The sequence below is a fragment of the Thermobia domestica genome, chromosome 12 (genome assembly GCF_964235325.1).
Source record: "Thermobia domestica chromosome 12, izTheDome1.hap1.1, whole genome shotgun sequence".
Lineage (NCBI taxonomy): Eukaryota > Metazoa > Arthropoda > Insecta > Zygentoma > Lepismatidae > Thermobia > Thermobia domestica.
Genome location: NC_137465.1, coordinates 60174188 through 60194969, shown reverse-complemented (window position 1 = coordinate 60194969; position 20782 = coordinate 60174188). Strand labels below are relative to the sequence as shown.

General features: G+C 36.4%; 1 protein-coding gene across 1 annotated transcript in view; it reads left to right on the top strand.

The window, feature by feature from the left end:
- The window catches only part of Mat89Ba (nucleolar protein 6 Mat89Ba), an 87079-nt gene extending 80874 nt beyond the window's left edge, over window positions 1-6205 (top strand). Inside the window, exon 19 of the mRNA XM_081733732.1 lies at window positions 5939-6205. Coding sequence (XP_081589858.1) covers window positions 5939-6100 — 162 coding nt within the window. The 3' untranslated portion in view covers window positions 6101-6205. The remainder of the gene's footprint in view (window positions 1-5938) is intronic.
- Window positions 6206-20782: the final 14577 nt, after the last annotated feature.

The window sequence follows — 20782 nt, the reverse complement described above, 5'->3', positions numbered from 1 at the left end:
GATGTGCAGAACCTAATACAAAAATATCGTTGCGATGTACTACAGTATCAGTTTCTCGCTAAACATAGTCGTTGTGACTACAGTTTGTTTCCAAAAGTGAAACTAGTATGATGAATACCTCCACGACATTCCCCGCATAATTTTTGCTGTAAGGCATTCTCTTCAAATGCTATTAGATTGATACGCTTAATGCCTTAACACTTTCTAGATATTTGGGAGCAATGATACACAGCGCTTGTAAGATGTTTGGAAACATGTTATTGCAGAAGTAGATTATATTGAGAGATTATAATCACTTTCAGGCCAATCACATTCGTATTTTTGCTTTACTAGATAAGTCGTTAATTTTGAAATAAATAAATAACTCTTTCTAAAAAATCCTCGCATTATGATCACGCTGATGTCTTTTGTATTTATGAGGTTATTCTTAACTGAGTCTATGGCCTATGGACCCTGAAAGTCTGAGCTCTATGGCGAGATTCATCTTAATATTGTCCTCCCATCTGTGCCTAGTTCTTCTAATGTCACTAACAATGTTAGGTAAATGGTATAAATTATGCAATTCTTCGTTATGAAGCTTTCACTATTTCTCATTCCCGTCACTCTTGGGTCCGAATATTCTTCTCAGGATTTTATTTTCAAATACTTTATCAGCATTCTTCCCTCATTTAAGCGACCATGTTTCGCAGCCATACAACACAAACCTATGTTTAATAGGGTTTAATAAAATCTCTGCGTTTATTTCTATTGTCTTCATATCATATTCTGTCAGATTTACATTACCATAACCTGGTGATTGCCCGTATTTTTAATTTTCCGAATAGCGTATACCCTGGCCGGCGAACGATGATTTCTGACAGCTCAGCTCGCGAGGATGACTGAGGAGTGCGGTATTGCCATGTGCTTCTCGCGCAAGGGGATAATCGTCTGCTTCCGAGTTGAGGGTGAGAGGGGGTGATGAAAGTTTGGCAATGTGCGGTGGTTACCATGGAGACGCGACAAGTTCTGAGCCAAAGGTTGGTTGACCTGCTGTCTTCTGCTCGCTCGCCGTAGCCTTGTGCAAAGCTGTCAGAAATCATCGTTCACCGGCCAGGGTATAATAACAAAATTGAATAATAATGACAATAATATATCTCCTTGTTTCAGTCCATCCTTGACATGAAAGTTCGTGGACAAGTATTTCTTTAGTCGAAGTTTACTTTAGGTTCCAGTTAAACACATCTTTATTAATCTAATTAGGTTTTTCCATATAGCAAGTTCGGTAAGAATATCGTACAATTTTTCCTTCCATCTACGCAAAGTCTTACAATGTCGTAGTTTTTCTGAAAATAATAAATAATTGATAGTACCAAAGTCTTGTATTCTCATTTCTTTTCGAATATTTGACGAATGTTAAGTATCTGGTCGATAGTTGATCGGTTTCGCCTAAATCCGCACTGATAATCTCCAATAATCTTATCTGCGTATACAATCAATCTTGCTAACAGAATTCGAGAGGATTTTATGGGATGTTGACAAAAGAGGTATGCTTCGATAATTATTACAATCAGTTTTATCGCTATTCTTGTGAATTGGAACGTTGATTGATTCTTCCCACTCTTGTGGTAATTTATCTTTGTTCCAGATGAAGAGAATAAGTTTGTGTATCTCGTGTCAACTTTTCCACTCTAGCTAAAAACTCAGCAGGAATTGTGTCTACATCCGTAGATTTGTGTTTAATTTTTTTTTATAGCAGTTTCTAACTCAGTTCGTTAGGCTCTGGAATATACAGTATTTCTGTATTAGGTTATTCGTATAATATAAAACATGACAATTTAATTTACCTGGATTGTTAAAGACCTTTTTTTTTTTTTTTTTTTTTTTTCCTGAGGAATGTTGTTGATCTTCTGGCTTACTGTGGTCGATTGCTCTGTAGTCTGGTGTCGAATATAAAGATATAAAGAATTTTTTATCAGTTCCGTCATTATGATAACATCATAGGTTTGAAATTGAATTGTAGACTGCGCTGAAGTGCGAGCATAATAAATTGTGCGTAACTAATCAATTTAAACGATAGAATAATGCCATTGTTAATAAGTGTTTATTGATCTGAATATAGCTTTTATTCGATAAACAGACTAATAACAACAAAGGCTGAAAATACGGAAGATTATTTGCTGTATATCCGAACATTTTCGAGTCGGTGCTGCCACCTAACGTATCATGCTGGAACTATGGGTTTACTGGCGGGAGCAGTGTTGTGTCTGACCTTGTAGGTGCGTGAGTGGTACCAAATGGCGCCGAAAATCAACCGTATTGGAAGGGTTACGTAACAGCCCTTTTCCATGCTAAGTTTTCGTGCGTAGGCATTGTGAAACAGTGTCGGGAGAATGTCACATTTGCGGGGTGACTAGTGCGAAAGGTGTTGTGGACCGTTACATATAACAAGCCATCCTTGCGAAATATTTACCCACGGAAACCACCAGGAGAAGGGCTGCAAGCAAAGTGACACTCGTAGTGCTAAGGGCTATCTGTCAATTGGCTTGCCAAGAAAATCCCTCGACGCAACGTGATATGGGTCACAGATTCCACCTCGCACCGTCAACTATGAACGAAGCAATTCGCAAGCGCCTTAGGTTGAAAGTGTGTGCGGAAGGCCGTGTACACCACCTGCTACCGCGTCACATTGCCCAATGTAAGACGAACTGCAGAAAACTATGAAAAGTATGTGGCGAGTTTCAAATGGGAGAAGGTTGTCACAATGGATGAATCATATGTCCATCTGACTGCTGGTGGTCACATTCAGGCGATCAGATACCGTTACATTAACGGCAAGGGGCGCAACAACAACATTCGTTAGTGCAGGGAAAGCTTCCCTCGTGGTTTTATGGTTGTTACGGGATTCGGATATTAGGGTAACTAGCTGATACTCAAGATAGACAAAAATGTGAAGGTGAATGCAAGTACTTCCAAGAATCCATTCTGAAACCCATCTATTGGAGAAACATTCCACAATTGTATGGAATGGACGAGAACCAGGTGATAACTGAGGTGATGGCTTCGAGTCATACCGCCAGAACATCACTACGTTTTTATCAGAAAATGGCAGAGGAATTAATAAGAATTCGTGTCATTCCATTTGAAGACATTCCTGTGAAAAGCCCAGATGCCAGTCCAATGGATTTTTGTGCATTTGGATGTGCACTTTTAACTCAACTTTTACTCATAACCAGAATACTGCAAATGAACATGCCCAACTGCCCCCTCGATTCATCGACTCACACCCAGTGATTTATCTACATCTCCCTAACACCCCCCTAAAATTTTCTTAACTAGGGGGGTGCAATATTAAAAAGATTCATTCTCGCTCTGCCTAAAGCCTTCCAGGACTCTGTAAAAAATGTTTTAAATGATCTTACCTGTAGGCAGAACGAAAATTCCCGTTCTGTCTAATCTTTGGAGACAGGGAATTCTATTCGAGGAGGAGATTTTTAGGGAAATGCAGGACCGGAAAGCATGACTCCTAGCGTCTTTGTATGCAGATCGGAACTCGTGTATAAAATGGCTGTAGTAACGAGCGCGGGATCCAAATCCAAGCGGTCAAAATGTAAGGAAAATTCTGACGAGGGCAAAATCCAAAGGACAAAATCACAGGAATATATATTGGATGTATCAATGCACATCCTATATGATTATTTTTTCCCTTCAGTTGTCATGTATTCTAAAATATTATCTGTATTTTGTCAACTGAAATAACTTTCTTTCTTTTAAAATACTGAAAACTCGTAAAATGCGTAAAAATGTTAAATAAAAAGGCAAATTAGGTTTAATTACTTTCACACATACCAATATGAAAAGTTATGGGTATTCCTATTTATAACACCTTTAATATATTTAAAATACGTTTAGCATATTACAGTAAGACCATTCATTTTAATTACGAAAAGTAACTGTGATGCTACTTGATTTTTAAAAAGTCGTTCTTGTGTGGTAGCATATAGCAGTCTTTTATTTTGAATAATGTATAAATATTTATTTTAATTCTGAAATACTGATAAAGATTTTTTTTTTTTTTTTTTAAGCAAAGATCAAAATGTGAAATATTTACTTACTTCAACAATCTTGCGTCTTTTATTGAGTTTTCAGCATTTTTTAAAAATATTATTTCTGTAAAGTGAAGAATTTCAGATAACATTTTAGATGCATAATAGTTGAAGAAAAAAAATCATTATTTTATTAATCTGCACTTACAATTCTGTCGCTTGAATTTAGTCCGTTTTGTCTGAATTTTCCTTTGGGTTTGTTCCCTTGAATTTTGTCCTGCATTCGTAATAATCACTTTGGTAATTCTAACTGAGGCTGTAAGAAGAATAACTAAGTTTCATCATAAATTTTAGATGTTATTCTTCTTGTTTTTCTCTGAAAAATGACGAGGATACACTTCTTTGACACCAGTATTATTCACATCTACTTTGGTAAAGATTAATGTAATTTTTCAAAAATAACGTGCGGGCATATGGAAAATGATTGACTCAGTTGCAAGAAAGCCGTTTGACATTGTAACTGAAACATAAATAAACTTACGGTATAAAATAAACTTGGTTACACATAAAAAAAAAAGCATAAAAGTATGATCCTCTATGTACATGAATGCCGGCTTACTAACTTTTTGTGTGTGTGTCTTGAAATCGTTATTTCTTGCACTTTTCAGATTTAAAGCTAATTTCACAATTATGACAATGTGTTTTAGTGCGGTAGATATTACAGAGATTCCGATCCGAGTGGTGTAACGTGCAGTTGAGAATTTCCTCGCAAACTCCTTTAGCCATTGAATCACATTATTTATTGGCGAAGACAATTTTTTTTCCTTTGAAAGTAATGCACGTCAACGGACATTTGAATCGCACCAGCTTAGTGTAAAAGAGATTCCTGATATCAGTTCTCTTGATTTAAACGAAGAAAACAAAACGTGAATTTTTTTAAATCTGATCCGCAAGACTAATTGCCGTGATCAAATAATCGAACCTGCTCATAAAGAAAATATATTCTTCAAATTAGATTAACGTAATAAATAAAGTTAAAACAGGAAAATACAAGAACATGTATTTAGGAACATTGAATTTGCTTTTTGTCATTGAAAAATCTTTGTTTCTATTTTTCTGTTTTCGTTTTAAGTTCACTTGAGTTTAGAACGGAGGCCTTTAATATTCGATTTTGATGAGTCGGAGAATCACCCAATAGAGAATTCAGTTGTACGTTTCGCATAGTGTCCTGTGAGCGAGTGGAGAACTATTTTGATTGGGAAGTGAACCTGGGATCATACATGCCTCATTAATCACTCAAACTTGATAACATTGCGTCTGGTTGTTGTACTGATTAGTGGTTGGATCGGAGTTTAGTCTCTCTTTCAGCACTAAGGCTATATGAAACGTGGATCTACAGTTGAATGTAGGATCCGAGCCACATGAGCTTCCACCAGGAATCGGTTGTTGTACTGGTTAGAAAGCCTGTACGAAATGGACCTTTCGGTAAGCCTTGAAAAATAAGGGGCATTAATGTAAGAAAGGGCTTTTAGAAACTGAAAACAACAATGTGGCTGAATTGGCTTGACCGAAAAGGAATCATTGATGACCTTTATTTTCTCCAGCAAGAAATTTTTGAACTCCTTAGGTCTTAGACCATATGGTTAGTTAACTGTTGTTCTATCCATTGTTCCTGACTTCCTGAATCAAGGGAATGCACGAAATTCTTACGTAATCAATGTTTCTTGTAGATGTAGATGTATTGGAATAAGTTACAACATATGAACATTTTCAAATATTTAATTTTGAAAGCTGTACTGTGAAATCGTGAAGGACGATATTTCAAATCTAGTACTTGGTTACAAGATACAATCTTTCTTTTTGAACAATTCTAATATTAGATATAATGAAAATTTTGCTTTTTCTCTTTCTTTTAGGTTTCTCACGTGAGCTGCCACAAGTTGATAGGCAAGGATTCACAAGGGAAAACAAAAGTTGGATTAAACATTGATGCTATAGTTGAAGATTTCTATGTGTTAGGAAGTGGCTTAGTGACAAGTGTAGATATTCAGAAGGACAAGTCGATACAAATTACCTAACAATACAATGTTTAAGCAGTTCTTACATATGTATGTAAATGCGTGTATGTAAAAAAATGAATTTTATATGTGCATTTTGAAAATAGATATTTTCATATAAGAAAATCCTGCTTTGATTTTAATTCCTGTTAATGTAAATTTAAACACATTTAAAGTGAAATTCGTTGAATGATTGATTGGGATTTACAGACATATGTAACACCAGGGTGATAAAGGATGAGATATACAGTAAAACCACCATTGACGGCCACCTCTCAATAGCAGACACCTCCATAATATGGGCACTTTTTTGTCCCATGAAAAATTATTATGGAGAAAACCCTTTCTTTTAAGCTCAACTCATACTTACTTGCACAGAAAATATTTTCTCCAATCTGAAAGTCTTCAGTTGATTCCTTCAACTGACCCAGCAGTTACAAGCATTAAAATCCGATCAGAATCTAGAGTCGGCATGATTATACGGCAGACTTTTTTTCTCTCTGAGAAATTTAAGATCTGTCATTATTGGCTAATTTTGTCTACATTTTAAGTATTTAATGATAGTGATCCATGTTCTTACTGCTTGGTTTGATTTGATTTTTGAGTATAGCATCCCTTTCATGAGCGAGGCTGTATGAGACATAGATCTACAGCTTAATGGGAGATCCGAACCACAGGAGCTCATGCCGGGAATCGAACTCAGGTCTCCTACACTAAAGGTGCGTACTCTGACCGCTTAGCTGTAGGGGGAGATTCATGTGTTCGTATTGGGTTACTTTCACTTTCAATATAGTCAATAAGCGAATTAACTTGAGAATAAAATGATCTCAAGAATTTCACAGTACATATCCTTCCTCCCCAGGAGATACATTTGTTTCATTACAGAGGAAGAATTTTAAAGGGGTTAATTCTCCTCGTTCCTAAATTAATTCGAACACTGAGCACAGTATTTCATATTGGTCTACATTTACAGCTAATGTATTTACTGTATACTACTCACAATTACCATATGAGGTATGCATAATCTAAGCTTGTGTAACCTACCTCTCATTTGCGGACAAATAATCATGTCCGATTGGTGTCCCGTCATGTTGCGGGCCACAATTACAAAATGAAAGCTGTGGCCTTCCAAAAAATACAGTCTGTTACAAAATAACTGCACCACCTGCTAAAATTTCAAAGTTTTAATTTCTCTTAGAAAATTGTTAATTAATTTCATCTCTAAAGGGGCTCAACATATCAAACAATTGATCACCATTGCATTTTAATACGTTTTTGTTTATTGCTACTCATAGATTTAGTGTGATCTTTTCTCAACAGGTGGCAGTGCATTCACTGTGCAAATGGCTGCCTCATGTATGCACAAGTGAATGGTGATCCGCTGACCGTTGTTGAAAATTTGTTCCGTACGTAACCTTTTGTGCTTATGAGTTATTGTTTATGATAAATATATGATATTTGTGATTGATCCTCTATAGTTAATGTGATTACGTACTAGAAATGGGTAAAATACTAAACGACGCATCCCCTCGTAAACAAGGGAAGATACTGTCGTTGTATATCGTGGCATTTCGCAATATCAAATTGCAAAACAACTCGAACTGCATCATACAACGGTTGATAGAGTTATTAAAAATCAAACAATGTATAATATGTCCTCTTTGAGAGACAAATGTGGCTGAAGGCAAAAAACAAGCCCACGGATAGACACAAAAATTGAGGCCCTAACTCTGACAAGCAGAGCATCATCTTCACGACAAATTGCTCAAACTGTGTCCGATGATACTGGTATTAGAGTAATTTACATAACAGTTGTTAGACGGCTAAAGGAACAAGGAATCCGGAAGAAAACACCTAGAAAGAAGCCGATACTTAACGCAAATCACGTAAAAGCCAGGAAACACTTTCTTACCATGTACGAAGCGTGGGGTGTTGAAGAATGGGAACAGGTGATTTTCTTCGTTGAAAAAAGTTTAGGGTGCTTGGGAATGACAGTGGCGTCCGACTATGGATGAGAAGTGGGGAAGAACTTAATAGCGACTGTATATCGCCGACAGAGAAGTTTGGTGAGAGTGTAATGGTATGGAGCTGTTTCACGTCGAAAGGTGTCGGAAGACTAGAAATTTGCAACAGATCAGTTAATGCACATTATTACATGGATATTTTAAAACGTAAACTTCTAGAACAGCAAGTGATCATTTCTGAGGCAAAAACTTATATTACTTCACATTTCAAGAGGATAATCCGCCGTGTCACAGAGCTGCTGTTGTTAAGAAGTGGTTTCCAGACATGCATATCCAAAGGTTGTGGTGGCCACCTAACTCTCCAGACATGAATCCTATTGAAAATTTATGGCATATCATGTCTCGCAAGCTTGTAGGGAAGTGCTTCCAAACAATGAAAGAGCTTATATTGAAGCTGTGGTGCAAGTTTGGTTCCATGAGTTAGATGGACCCTTGTGCCAGTCTCTGATATACACCATGCCAAGTAGGTTGGCAACACTGAAAGCGGTACATGTGAAACATACAAAGTGCTGAATGGGGTATATACACAGTTAAGGGTTTTATACACTTAACAATGCTGTTCAAGAAAACTCGCATCCATTTCTTGTTCATTAATGAGATGTTAAGATGTGTTTATACAAACTGCATGAAAACAAATATGTTCATACTTTTTGTACTAATGGCTATTTGTAGCTTATTATTATATAATATATTGTATTTGAATCTTTTGTCTCTACATATGTGGTAGGTAAAACACCAAACGATGTATAGAAATAATTTGAAACAATTGCAATTAATATCTGTCATAATATATATAACAATTCGCAAAATGTATCGATTTTTCTTAGGTGGTGCAGTTATTTTGTAACAGACTGTACTTAAAAAAAGTTAAATACCAAAAACTGAGGTGGTTGTAAATATATTTTCAGTTTTTCATGAAAGTTGTTAGTATGAATTTGAAACTTTACTCCATTTATATTTATATGGAAAACTGGCAAATTTGAAAATGTGCCTCTCACGTACGGCGTGGTTTTTCTTCGTGAGTGCCCTCGCTCTCACGTACGGGTTGGCTTTCCTTCGTGAGTCCCGTTGCCTTTCACGCCCGGTTTTTTAATTCGTGAGTATTCTCACCGCTCACGTACGGGGTGTTTTATCTTCGTGAGTATCCTCGCCTCTCTTGTCTGGGGTGTTCTTTCTTCGTGAGTATCCTCGCTTCTCATGGCCTGGGTTTTTCTTCGTGAGTCCCCTGGTCTCGCAGTCCGTATTTTCCTTCGTGAGTCTCCTCACCTATCACGTCCAGATTGTTTCTTCTTCGTGAGTTCCCTCGCCTCTCACGTACGGGGTGGTTTTTCTTCGTGAGCCCCGTCGCCGCCCATTTCCGTGATTTTTTTCTTCGTGTCGTGAGTCCCGTCGCCTCTAACCTATCAGTAAAATGGGGAAATTTATCTTACAGTATGTTCAATGCCATCTCAATTTATCTTTATACAGAAATTATTCCTTTGGTTAAAATTCATGACAGTTAATGCGATTTGAGTACATCGCTCCATCATATCTTCCCAAGTTGTTGGTTCGCGTTCATATACAACATTCTTAAAAATATCCGCACAAATAAAAATCTGGTGAGAAAAAATCTGAGAGTCTGGTGAGGATAAATCTGGGGATAACTACATAGTATTCGTTCGTTTCCTCCAATCTATTTTCCATTATATCACATGTGCAAATACTCTACTACTCTCTGTGCAGATTGAGGTGCTTCTCCTCCTAATTGCATTCACTGTCTTGTCTCTAGATCCACATCCTCAAGTAGCAATGGCAAATGATGTCTGAGGAATTCCAGAAAAAAAAATCACCAGTCACATTTCCATCGAAAAAATGTGGACCATGAGGTAATCATTGACAATACCATACCACACATTAACACGATGTTGAGCGTCTACTGGTATATGCCAACAAGGATTGACATGTGACCAGTAGTGAGTTATGTCTATTGAGTTCGCCAGTATTTCGAAATGTTACCTCGTCAGAAAACATGACATATCGAAAAAATAAATAAATAAAAATAAAAATGGATCATTTCTACACATATCTCGTGCCCACTGACAAAACTCCAAACGGCGTAACATGTCATTTGCAGTAAGGGCTTGAGTTAAAGTGATAAGATATGCACGATATTTAACCTTTATCAAGAGTCTAAGGGTAGTTGTTCTAGGTATCCTTATTTCCCTTTCAATTTGTCGGCCACTAATATGAGGACTGTTTTGAATTGCTGCTAAAATTGTTATCATTCGTACATCATCATTATAGTTGCGAGTCGACCTTTCCCGCGTCAGACCCTCATGGGTTCTTAATTCAATATTTTGGATATCTGTAGGACTCGGTGGACGTCGATTAGGATATCGAGTTTGATACAAAATACGACGTAGCAATTTGATAATTTTTGCGACATTCACCCAAAATAGGAAGCATATCGACAATTTCGTTTGGAGTGTAATCAGTCATATTTATTCTTTTCTGACAATTTGTCAAATAAAGTATATAAAATTAAAGTAAGTCGTAATAATAATAATAATACGTAGAGATAGCAAGAAAAATAATAATAAAATGAGTGTCACACGTTTACATTTGTAACTAATCTAAATGTGTACGTTTGCTTTAGATAGATACTATTGTATATCACTGACTATATCTCTCATTTAACTCAGTAAACAGGCTTTGTCTGTAGATTCTTGGTTGAAGGCTGGAGGCGTAGTGTACTGTGTGCATGTGTAGGATCACAAGTGTCTGTTGAACCAATGAAAATGAGTCAACGAAAGTTCGTGTGTTCTTTGATGGTGCTGTGCTTGTGAATTCACGAAACTAACGCAAATAACAGTATGAACTTTTTGTGTACAAAGTATTTGTACATTGTTATTTACTAATTCAAACAACGTTGTTTTATTTATTTTCGTACCTTAACAGTGAATATTTCAGATGGATAAACGTTTGAGGGCTTCGCTTGGAGTTTCAGTTTTCATGCGTAAAGTGCAGGAACAAGAATTGACTGGACATGACTTCACTTTAGGACATGCAGTTGTCTAATGCACAGATCGCAGATTAGTCAGCAAAGATGTGGAAAGTCAACGGCCGTGGCAGTACAGAAGGTACCATCCCGATATTCCTCTAGTGGAACAGAAAGACAAGGACAATCTCTGTTATAATGAGCGGTGCAGGATGCATGGCCATTTTTAACCTACCCAATACCACCTGCGACGGAAATTTAGGACAGAATATGAGATTCACTGACATGTCCACAGTGACACTCAGAGTAACTTTCAGCGGTAATTTCAGTTGTGATCCTCAGTAGCGAAACGGTACATACTGATGCAGATGCCTCCCAAACATTTTGCTAGCATTGCGTTGAAGTCTCAGGGGCGAAGAGAGTAGGCAAAATGTTTGCCAGTTCCAAAAATGTATTATTAAAACCTTTGCTTCGCATTTCAGTTGCTTCTTTCCACCCATCAAATCACACTTTGCAATGCAAATGGGTGTTACCCTTCGAACCGAATTTCACCTTATTTTTATTCATTACAATACCGTATCAGTAACTTGTACACACAAATGTTTCAAAAAAGCCACAACTATTGCAGGTAAAACTGGGGTTCTCATTTGAGATTTTACCATTCATTCCCGCTTCACTCACTTAGGGAGGGAGGTCGGAAAGATAATTTTCTAAGAATTAGATTTCCTCCTTTGCATTATGTCACTTTAATTTTAATAATCTTTTTCTCTGTAGCATCATTCTCGAGCCGTGGATGATAAATAACCTGTGTGATTTCGTGTATGAGTTTTATTCTGTTCATTTATCTTCAACCCTTTTCATATTAGTGGTACAGGACGTTTTATCTGATACAGGCGCCATGTCTCAGCGGATATTTTGAAAACGTTGACCCTTATAAAAAGTCTTTTGCCATAACGCTGTTTAGTGTTTGAAGATCTATCGAACGGGGTATACGGGGTAAGTCGTCTGCTGTGAATTTTACTGGGCGCATCCTTATTGGTTACAAACAATCTGTTGCTAAGGTGGTTGATAAGGCAGTTTCAATGGCGTTGTATGTGGCAGCTGTCTTGTGAAAGACGAACTTAAAATTATGAAGAAAAAAAAAAGGCTACATTTTCACGAATAGCAGTGAATATATTTACTTTATACATATAGGAAGGCTATATTTATCATAATATGAAACAAAATTACTCTACATTTTAATTCCTTCAATCGCCAATAACTTGCTGCAGAACAAGTAAGTGAGAATCCCAAGTATGTACATGAGCGCCTCTTAATAATAATTTTAGATTGATTTTAATTAAAATTATTGAAAATTGTTATGCTATATACTTCTGTCATATTGTTTGTTTAGCTTCAGTGAAAATGTTTAATATGGAAGAAACTTGATTTTTATAAAATTAGTGATCAGATATTTGGAACAAAGGAGTACAGCGCTAGAATAACCAATGCATTTTAAAGCATACAATTACGAATACATAATCTCAGAAACTTAGCATCTTCGTGGAAATAAGTTTCTAATTCTTCATTCTTTTGTTAGCGGGTGTCCATTCCTTGCTTTGTCACTGGTAAAGTTGAAATGCGTCACCAGAAATAATTAAATAATTTAAAAGGTATAACTCTCTAACTATCCTATATAATGTCCTAATGTTATCTGAATTATTTTCTTTTCCTTTACCACAAACGACGTACAGATTTGTAACATGCCAGCATATACATGTATTAAAGTTCATAAGGAGAACATGTACCAACTTACGCTGGGTGGTCACTTAACGGAACACTATATCTATGATGATTAAGGGCAGCTTGAAGCTCGAGCGCATGTAAAGATGCATCTGTAAGGAGCAGGCGGATCAGTGAAGTTGGGTATGCGTGAAAGAAAGACAGGTACGAAAAGCGTACACTAGCTAAGGCTAGTAATGACTACAAATGGATTTGCATTTCAATTTCTTAGTAACCATGGCACATTCTTAACACTGTTTCTATGCTCTCCCTCTACATAAATAATTTTCTTGCACAAAAGTATTTTCGTAGATTAGACAAATTTTCAAATAATGATCCTGTATTTTTCATGCGTACTTAGCGTAGATCGATAGGATAAAGTAATTATATTTGATGTCAAACGGGATGAGACTAGTGTTGTAAATAGAAAAAAAAAACCGTTCGTTTTTTTTCAGAAATGTACGTTTTTTTTTAGAAAAAAAACATTGCCTCTCGTTTTTTTTCTAAATTTCGTTTTTTTTCAAATAGTCATTTCTAATGCATCTTACGTCTATTTAAGTATTAAATATTTTTATGTAGGTATAATCACCGTAAAATGCAACAAATTAAACGCTAGATACTGATACGCTACAAATATTTTACAATTTACATGAATACCATACCTATTAACAATTCGGGTTTCAGCAGTTTTCATCAATATCAACTGAGAAATAAAAGTAGAAATTAAATTTTGTTTTTTCGTGAAAGCAAGTCTTTAATAAGTACGAAAATAATGTCACGAACAGTATAAAATTCATATAACTTGTCTAAAGATAAAAACTAATGCTAATTTGCCTAATAGTATTTTTCTAAATGTCATATATAAATAATTTGTCGACTAGATACATATGATATGCAGAGCCGGCTCTACCATATATGCAAAACGTGCATTTGCATGGAGTGGCAAGTTTGGATGGTCCGGCAAAATCTGTCATAAGTATATTATTTAAATTAAATATTTCTTGTTGGAAACAGACTTTATGATGATGGTAGTTGCATTTACTAAGCTGACCTTCTATTTGAATACTACATTCATAAATTATGTTTAGGATGCATTAGTTTAAGGCCACATGGACAATGCTAAAGCAAATAGTCGAATAAATCCGAGCACAAATTGCTTGATTGTTGCCAAATGCAAGAATTCAATTCTCGAATAGTAGTGAATATCTGTTCCATTTAGTAAATTATCACAGTTTTGACATGACAACTAGTCTTGTTTTTGTCAGAAACAAGTTCCTTATCATTGAAGATAGAAACAAGTTTTTAAGAAAATGTTAACAGATATAGAAGAGAAATCAAGAAATAAAGATAAAAGAACTAGTTGCACTGGAATTGCAAACTGATACATTGAGATTGAAGCTCGATAGTGAATTCTATAAAAAGGATTACCATCTATCCTCTGCAGGTGTGTTTGCCTTATGTTTCACTAACATAATAGATTAATATTTAAAAAACACACACACACAATGGGATTGCATTTTTAGTGAGTATTTAACCCTTATCCGGGCAACCGAGGCCTCCCAGGCCCAGTAGCTTCATTTTTCTAAAATTTCTCAATAACCATACATATTTAGAAGACATAAAATACTGAATTCTTCTATCTTTCGTCGAAGTTAAAATCATGAACATATCGAGTTGGTAAAGCTTTTTTTTTTTTTAAATTTGAAAATCTTTTCCTGACGTAACCGGGCAACCGGCGCCTAGGAGGCCCCGTATAACTTTAGTGAAATTCCTGTCAAATATTAGATCAAATTGTCACATAATTATATATTGAACACGTGACTATTGTAACCTTTAGTCGGAACAGTATGCGGCAACAGACATTGAATTTTGAGTGTTCTGCACTTAAAATATATACTGGGCCTGACAGGCCCCGGTTGCCCGTTTACGTTACAAAAATGTCTGGACCGGATTTGCTATTCTGCTTGGTCGGCTTACAAAAGCGTGACACGAAGTTTCGCTACTTGACAAAAATATATACCGGTACATTCTAGACTAGTCTGAACAGTAAGTGACACTGGGCCTCACAGGCCCCGGTTGCCCGTTTACGTTACAAAAATGTCTTGCCCGGATAAGGGTTAAGCCTTTCTGAGTGCAACTGCACTTACCCTCACCTTTGTTGTTCATGCTGGAGTAGCATACTTAAAATCATGACTTTTAAGATTTGTTCTTTCTGGAGAAAGGGGGAGGCGGCAAATTATGCCATTGCATGGGGCGACAAATTGACTAGGACCGGCCCTGATGATATGTATATAAAAGACACGAATATAGGATGACTCAAATTGAAGCAATGCAGGATGTTTCAAAATTAATATTAGGGTTTTGAAACTTTGTAGTATCTATTACAATTAACTTACAATTATAAATATTATATAAAATGAAAGAGCAACTCAAACAGTTTTGTACGCACGCATGTACATGCATTGTTTCTTCTGTCTGCCGTTAGAAACAGCAAGCAGCAAAGATGTAAACTGGAGAGCAGAAAGTTTTTTGTGTTTTAATAAAGACTGAATCTGTACAATGCAACGGTCTGTGTGAAGAATATTAAGGAGACACTTGCAACTATTTGGTCTAGGAATTAATTCGTGCGGGTGGACAAGAGATGGCGCAACGAACGGAGCGTCCCACAGTTCCGTGTATCCACACATGTGTTGCAAACCCCTGTCATCGCGTATCGTTCGTAGTATAGGGCAGTGGATTAAAGCGTCAACAACACCAGTTTGTAGTTAAGTGAACATGGCGCAATTTGTGCCTGATAAAGTGTTTTTGCGGGGTGTCCTGCTGCATTACTTTAACATACAGAAAAGTGCGACTGAAAGTCATCGTATTTTGGTGGAAGTGTATGGTGACCATGCTCTAGCTGAGCGAATGTGTCAGAAGTGGTTTGCACGATTTAGAAGTGGTGATTTCGGCTTGGCAGACCAAGAGCGAGCTGGACAGCCAAAAAAATTTCAAGACGAAGAATTGACAGCATTGCTCGAGCAGGATTCGTGTCAAACGCAGGAACAACTTGCAGCAGCATTAGGCGTTGATCAAACAACAGTCTCCAAACGCTTGAAAGCCATAGGAATGATTCAAAAGATGTCACATTGGGTTCCACATGAATTGAAAGACAGAGACGTTGAAAGACGAAAAACCATTTGCGAATTGCTGCTTCAACGACAGAGCAGAAAGGGGTTTCTGCATCGAATTATTACGGGTGATGAGAAATGGATCCATTACGAGAACCCTAAACGAAAAAAGGCCTGCGTGAAACCAGGTGAACCAGGTCCATCACAACCAAAACGAGATATTCACTGTGCAAAGGTTATGCTGTGCATATGGTGGGATATGAAAGGTGTGGTGTACTATGAGCTGCTGCAACCGGGTGAAACTATGAATGGAGAACGTTATCGGCGACAATTAATGCGTTTGAAGCAAGCTCTGGCCAGAACACGACCAGAATGGGAGAACAGACATGATAAACTTATTGTTCAACATGATAACGCTCGCCCACATGTCGCAAAACCGGTCAAAACCTATTTAGAAAATGTCGGATGGGAAGTTTTACCCCACCCGCCGTATTCACCAGACGTTGCTCCTTCGGACTACTACTTGTTCGATTGCATGAACAACGATTTGATTGGACAGCGGTTTACTTCTTCAGAAGATATCGAAACATGGGTCTCTGACTGGATCGCTTCCAAGGATGAGGACTTCTTTCGCCACGGAATCCGTACATTGCCTGACAGATGGGCGAAAGTGGTGGCCAGCGATGGACAATATTTTTCTTAAGGTATTTATGTATTTTGTGTTTGTACTACAGCTTCAATGTGTGCGTACCAACCGCACGAATTAATTCCTACACCAAATACATCCTTATCGTTTGCAGTTGCTACAGGTCTAAAGTCTACAGACTACGGTTTACATGCCAATTTCGCAAGTGAAATATTGCTGCATAACAATGAAGATTTTCTGGATCGTGTCGTCTTCAGTGGTAAATCAACATTTCACCTAAGAGCTAATGTGAACACTCATAATGTTTGTATCTGGCCGTCAGCAAATCCTCAGGAGATGGTACACTTGAAACGAGACTCTCCTAAATTGAATGTATTTTGTGCCATATGGCGGAAAGTTTATGGGCCTTTCTCGCCTATCGACTAGATGTGTGCCGTGTGACGAATGAATCTCACATTGAACACTTGTAGCAAAGACTGTTTGAGGTGCTCTTTTACTTGATGCATTGTTTATAATTGTACGTAAAATGTAATAAGTACTACGAAGACTTAAAACCCCAAAATTCATTTTGAAACACCCTGCATTTCTCACCAACAGTGTTGGAACTAAGATGTAAAAAGGAGAAAATTTTCCTTATAAAGTTATTATTTACAACTACGGTAGTATTATTAGTCGAGACTATAACGACAACAACAACACGAGTTAGTAGTAAAACAAAATGTAATCAAATGTATACTCAGTGGCCCAGGTGGCCAAAGTGGCACACACGGGTGTGTCATTTGTTTAATCCACTCCTGTGTGGACACTAATTAAGATATCGGGATATTATTCTTGCAAAATATGGTTGGACTATAGTTTATTATATTAATTTTTTTCTTCTGGTGTCGAATTTCCTTCTCAAATTTCACCCCAGCCAAAAATGCGAGAATTTTCTGATTACAAATTTCCTTTACTACTTTTTCCCTGTAGCTTCCTTCGTTGTAGAAAGACCTCCTTAAGACTTGCCAAGTAGATACCTCGGATGGATACCTAGCTGATGACATCAATTGGACGGGCCTGCGCGCAGAGTTGCCAATTAGGGAAATTAAAATTTTCCTAAATTTGGGCAAAAATTAGAAATTTTTATTTATAAATCCGTACCTATACGTCCGAGTGCAAGTCAACTTACGCCAATCGAACATTTGTCCTTACTTAAGAAACGCAAGTTCAGATCGTTACAATGGGATAATTAGGGAATGCACGAAGAATTCATATTTAGGTTCTAACCCTTGATTTTTCTAATTTTTCCCTACTTTTCTGTTTACCGTAATATATTTTTGGTAATTACAAGTTTTGTTCCTTAAATATCGTCATAACACTTGTAGAATATATTAGTGGTGTACCAATGTTTAATTTAAGATAGTTTACGTCTGTCTGGTAGCAGTATTACCAGATACAGAAAATTTTAATTCCAGATTTTAGGGGGAAATTTTGGAAAAAATATCTGTTTTGTCTCTATTATTTCCCTCTTGTTGGCTATATCGGACCAAACGTACCAGTATCTGGAAGTCTCGTCTTTGCTCTACACAACACACTATAGAAAGTTTCAATAGGATAATTAGGGGAAGTACAGTTGAGGTTTACAGTAGACCTTGTTCTCTAATTGGGAAGATAACTGATTTTTTTAAAGGTAGAATGAGATATTTTTTATTGACATGCTTACTTTATTAGATGTCATACTACTTGTAGGATATATTAGAGGGATACCAAATCTTATTTTAAGATAGTTTGTGTGTGTCTGATAGCAGTGTTGCCAGATACAGAAAATTTTAATTCCAGATTTTAGGGGCAAATTTTGGAAAAAAATCCCTTTTTTATTTCTATTATTTCCTTCTTGTTGGCTACATTCGAACAAACGTAGCAGTGTCTAGGAGCCTCATTCTTAGCCTAAGCAGTGCACCATAAAAAGTTTCACTAGAATAATTAGGGAAAATACAGTTGAGGTTTATAATAAACCATGTTCTGTAAGTGGTAAGAAAATGGTGAATTTCTGAGGTAGAATGAGTTTTTTTAAAAATTTCATGCTTACTTTGTTATATGTCGCCATGATACTTGTAGGATATATTCTTGGAGTACTAAGGTTTATTTTTAGATAGTTTTCGTCTGTCTGATGGCAGTGTTTCCAGCCAAAACAATTAATTCCCGCTATTAGGTGAAAAATTCGGAAAAAATTCCCTTTTCCCCTCTAATATTACCCTCTTACTGGCTACATTGAAACAAACGTACCACTACCTGAAAGCTTCCTCTTTGCCCTACAGAACGCATCATAAAAAGTTTCCATAGGATAATTAGAGAAGTTGTAGCCCCGGCATATTTGATTTTTGCTTGTGAGGCGTAAAAAGTGTCAAAATTTCATGTGTATGACAGAATTTTTTCTTTCTCTCTTTGGATGGAAGCAAACGACTACAGGATTTCACTGTACCTTGTCAACACACCAAAGATTCTTTTTGGTGATTTGAACCGATATAGCAGGAGTGGTACTAGATACAAAAAAAATTGAAATTCGGTTAGGGATTTTTTTGTAAATTTTCACCCCTACATTTCCCTCAATAATTTCCTACCCATTGGCAACACTGCAATGCAACTTACACCAAAAAATAGTCACATCTATTTTCCAAAAAAATAAGGCCTTAACCATATCAATCGAATGAATGGTTTTTGAGCAATAAGTCACTAACTGGAAATGTAGGAAAACGCCAAAAATGACCTGGGGCCGAAAGGAATAATCACACAATTTTGCTAGTATATACGTATAAAGAAACAAAAGATTTGTAAGTTACGAGGGCTTCGACTCAAGTTCTGTTGATTATTTCAATAATCTCCAACGTAAATCAATAAATAATAGTTGCCAGAAAAAAAACAGAAATTTAAAAAAAAACATGAAAAAGAACGATGTTTTTTATTGAAAAAAAAACTTCACAGAAAAAAACCGTTTTTTTACAACACTAGATGAGACAACTTAACAAGTCCGGTTTAAACTTTACTATAGGTGCCTTTCATTTCAACTCAGGCAAAAAAATATAAAATTGTACCATCACCATCTCAGATATTTTTGAAACTTTTTTTATAGCAACTAGACATGTTTTTAAGAGACCCATATTTTTTTGTTTTGTCGAAAAAAATTTTCCCGCCAAGTAATGGGCCATCAAAGACGGGGAGTACAATTTATGAATTGTAGAAGACATGGAAAATTGTCAATTTCGGAGCCTCACCATTCGGCTATGGAGACAGATAGAGTTATAATTCTTGTTGTGGTATGTACATAGAGATAAAAATAAACTATATTTTATTATAGTTTGGTTTGCGCATGCGTATCTTTTTGTACATAAATTAACAAATGAACGTCAATTTATCTGAAAAGTCGAAGTTTGCGAATTTTTTTCGAGCACTTCCGGTTCGAATTTTAAAATTCTGTTTTCACGGTTGGTAAGACCTAATTACCCGCTTTCCGAAAAAAAAATTGTATCGCTTCTGTGGTCAACCGTTTTGTCGCAAAAAATTCGAGAAATTGTAAAATTTTCAAAAATCGCCATTTTTGGGCGCCATTTTCTCGAAAACACCATTTTTTTAAATTCTGAAATTTTGTCAGATGGTTCAACTTTACCTGAATAATAAACACACCAAATATCATTCTCGACCAATGCTTCATGGATTAACTGCAGCCTTTTAAAGTTAGCGAAGTTTCGCTAATTTTGATGTCACAGTTAGCAACACTGGGAACAATGAAAGTGCAATGATTTGATGATGTTTGTGGTTCACATTCATTAAATGAAGAATAAAAGGTTTTATTGGTTGTTTTTTTTATTATTTTTATTAAAAAGGCTCTCTGACAGTAAAACGAGCCTCCCTCTACTCCTCCGTTTTCTTAAACTGAAGTAATCTGAGGTGGAAATTACGATTACGAAACACACAAATTTCAAGTTCACTTACTTAAAATGGTCTTAGGAAACAAAATTTCACTGATTCTTTTTGTTTGTTTTTTTTTTTTTTTTTTTTTTACATGGACCAATTATTTGCTTGGTTGTTGTCTTCTTTGCTAATAGCATGTAACCGTGCAGATGCTCCAATAGATGTTGGTTCACTCATAACTCATCCAGGAGTGGATCTAGGGGGACGATTTCCTCCCCCCCCAGAAGAAGAAACTTT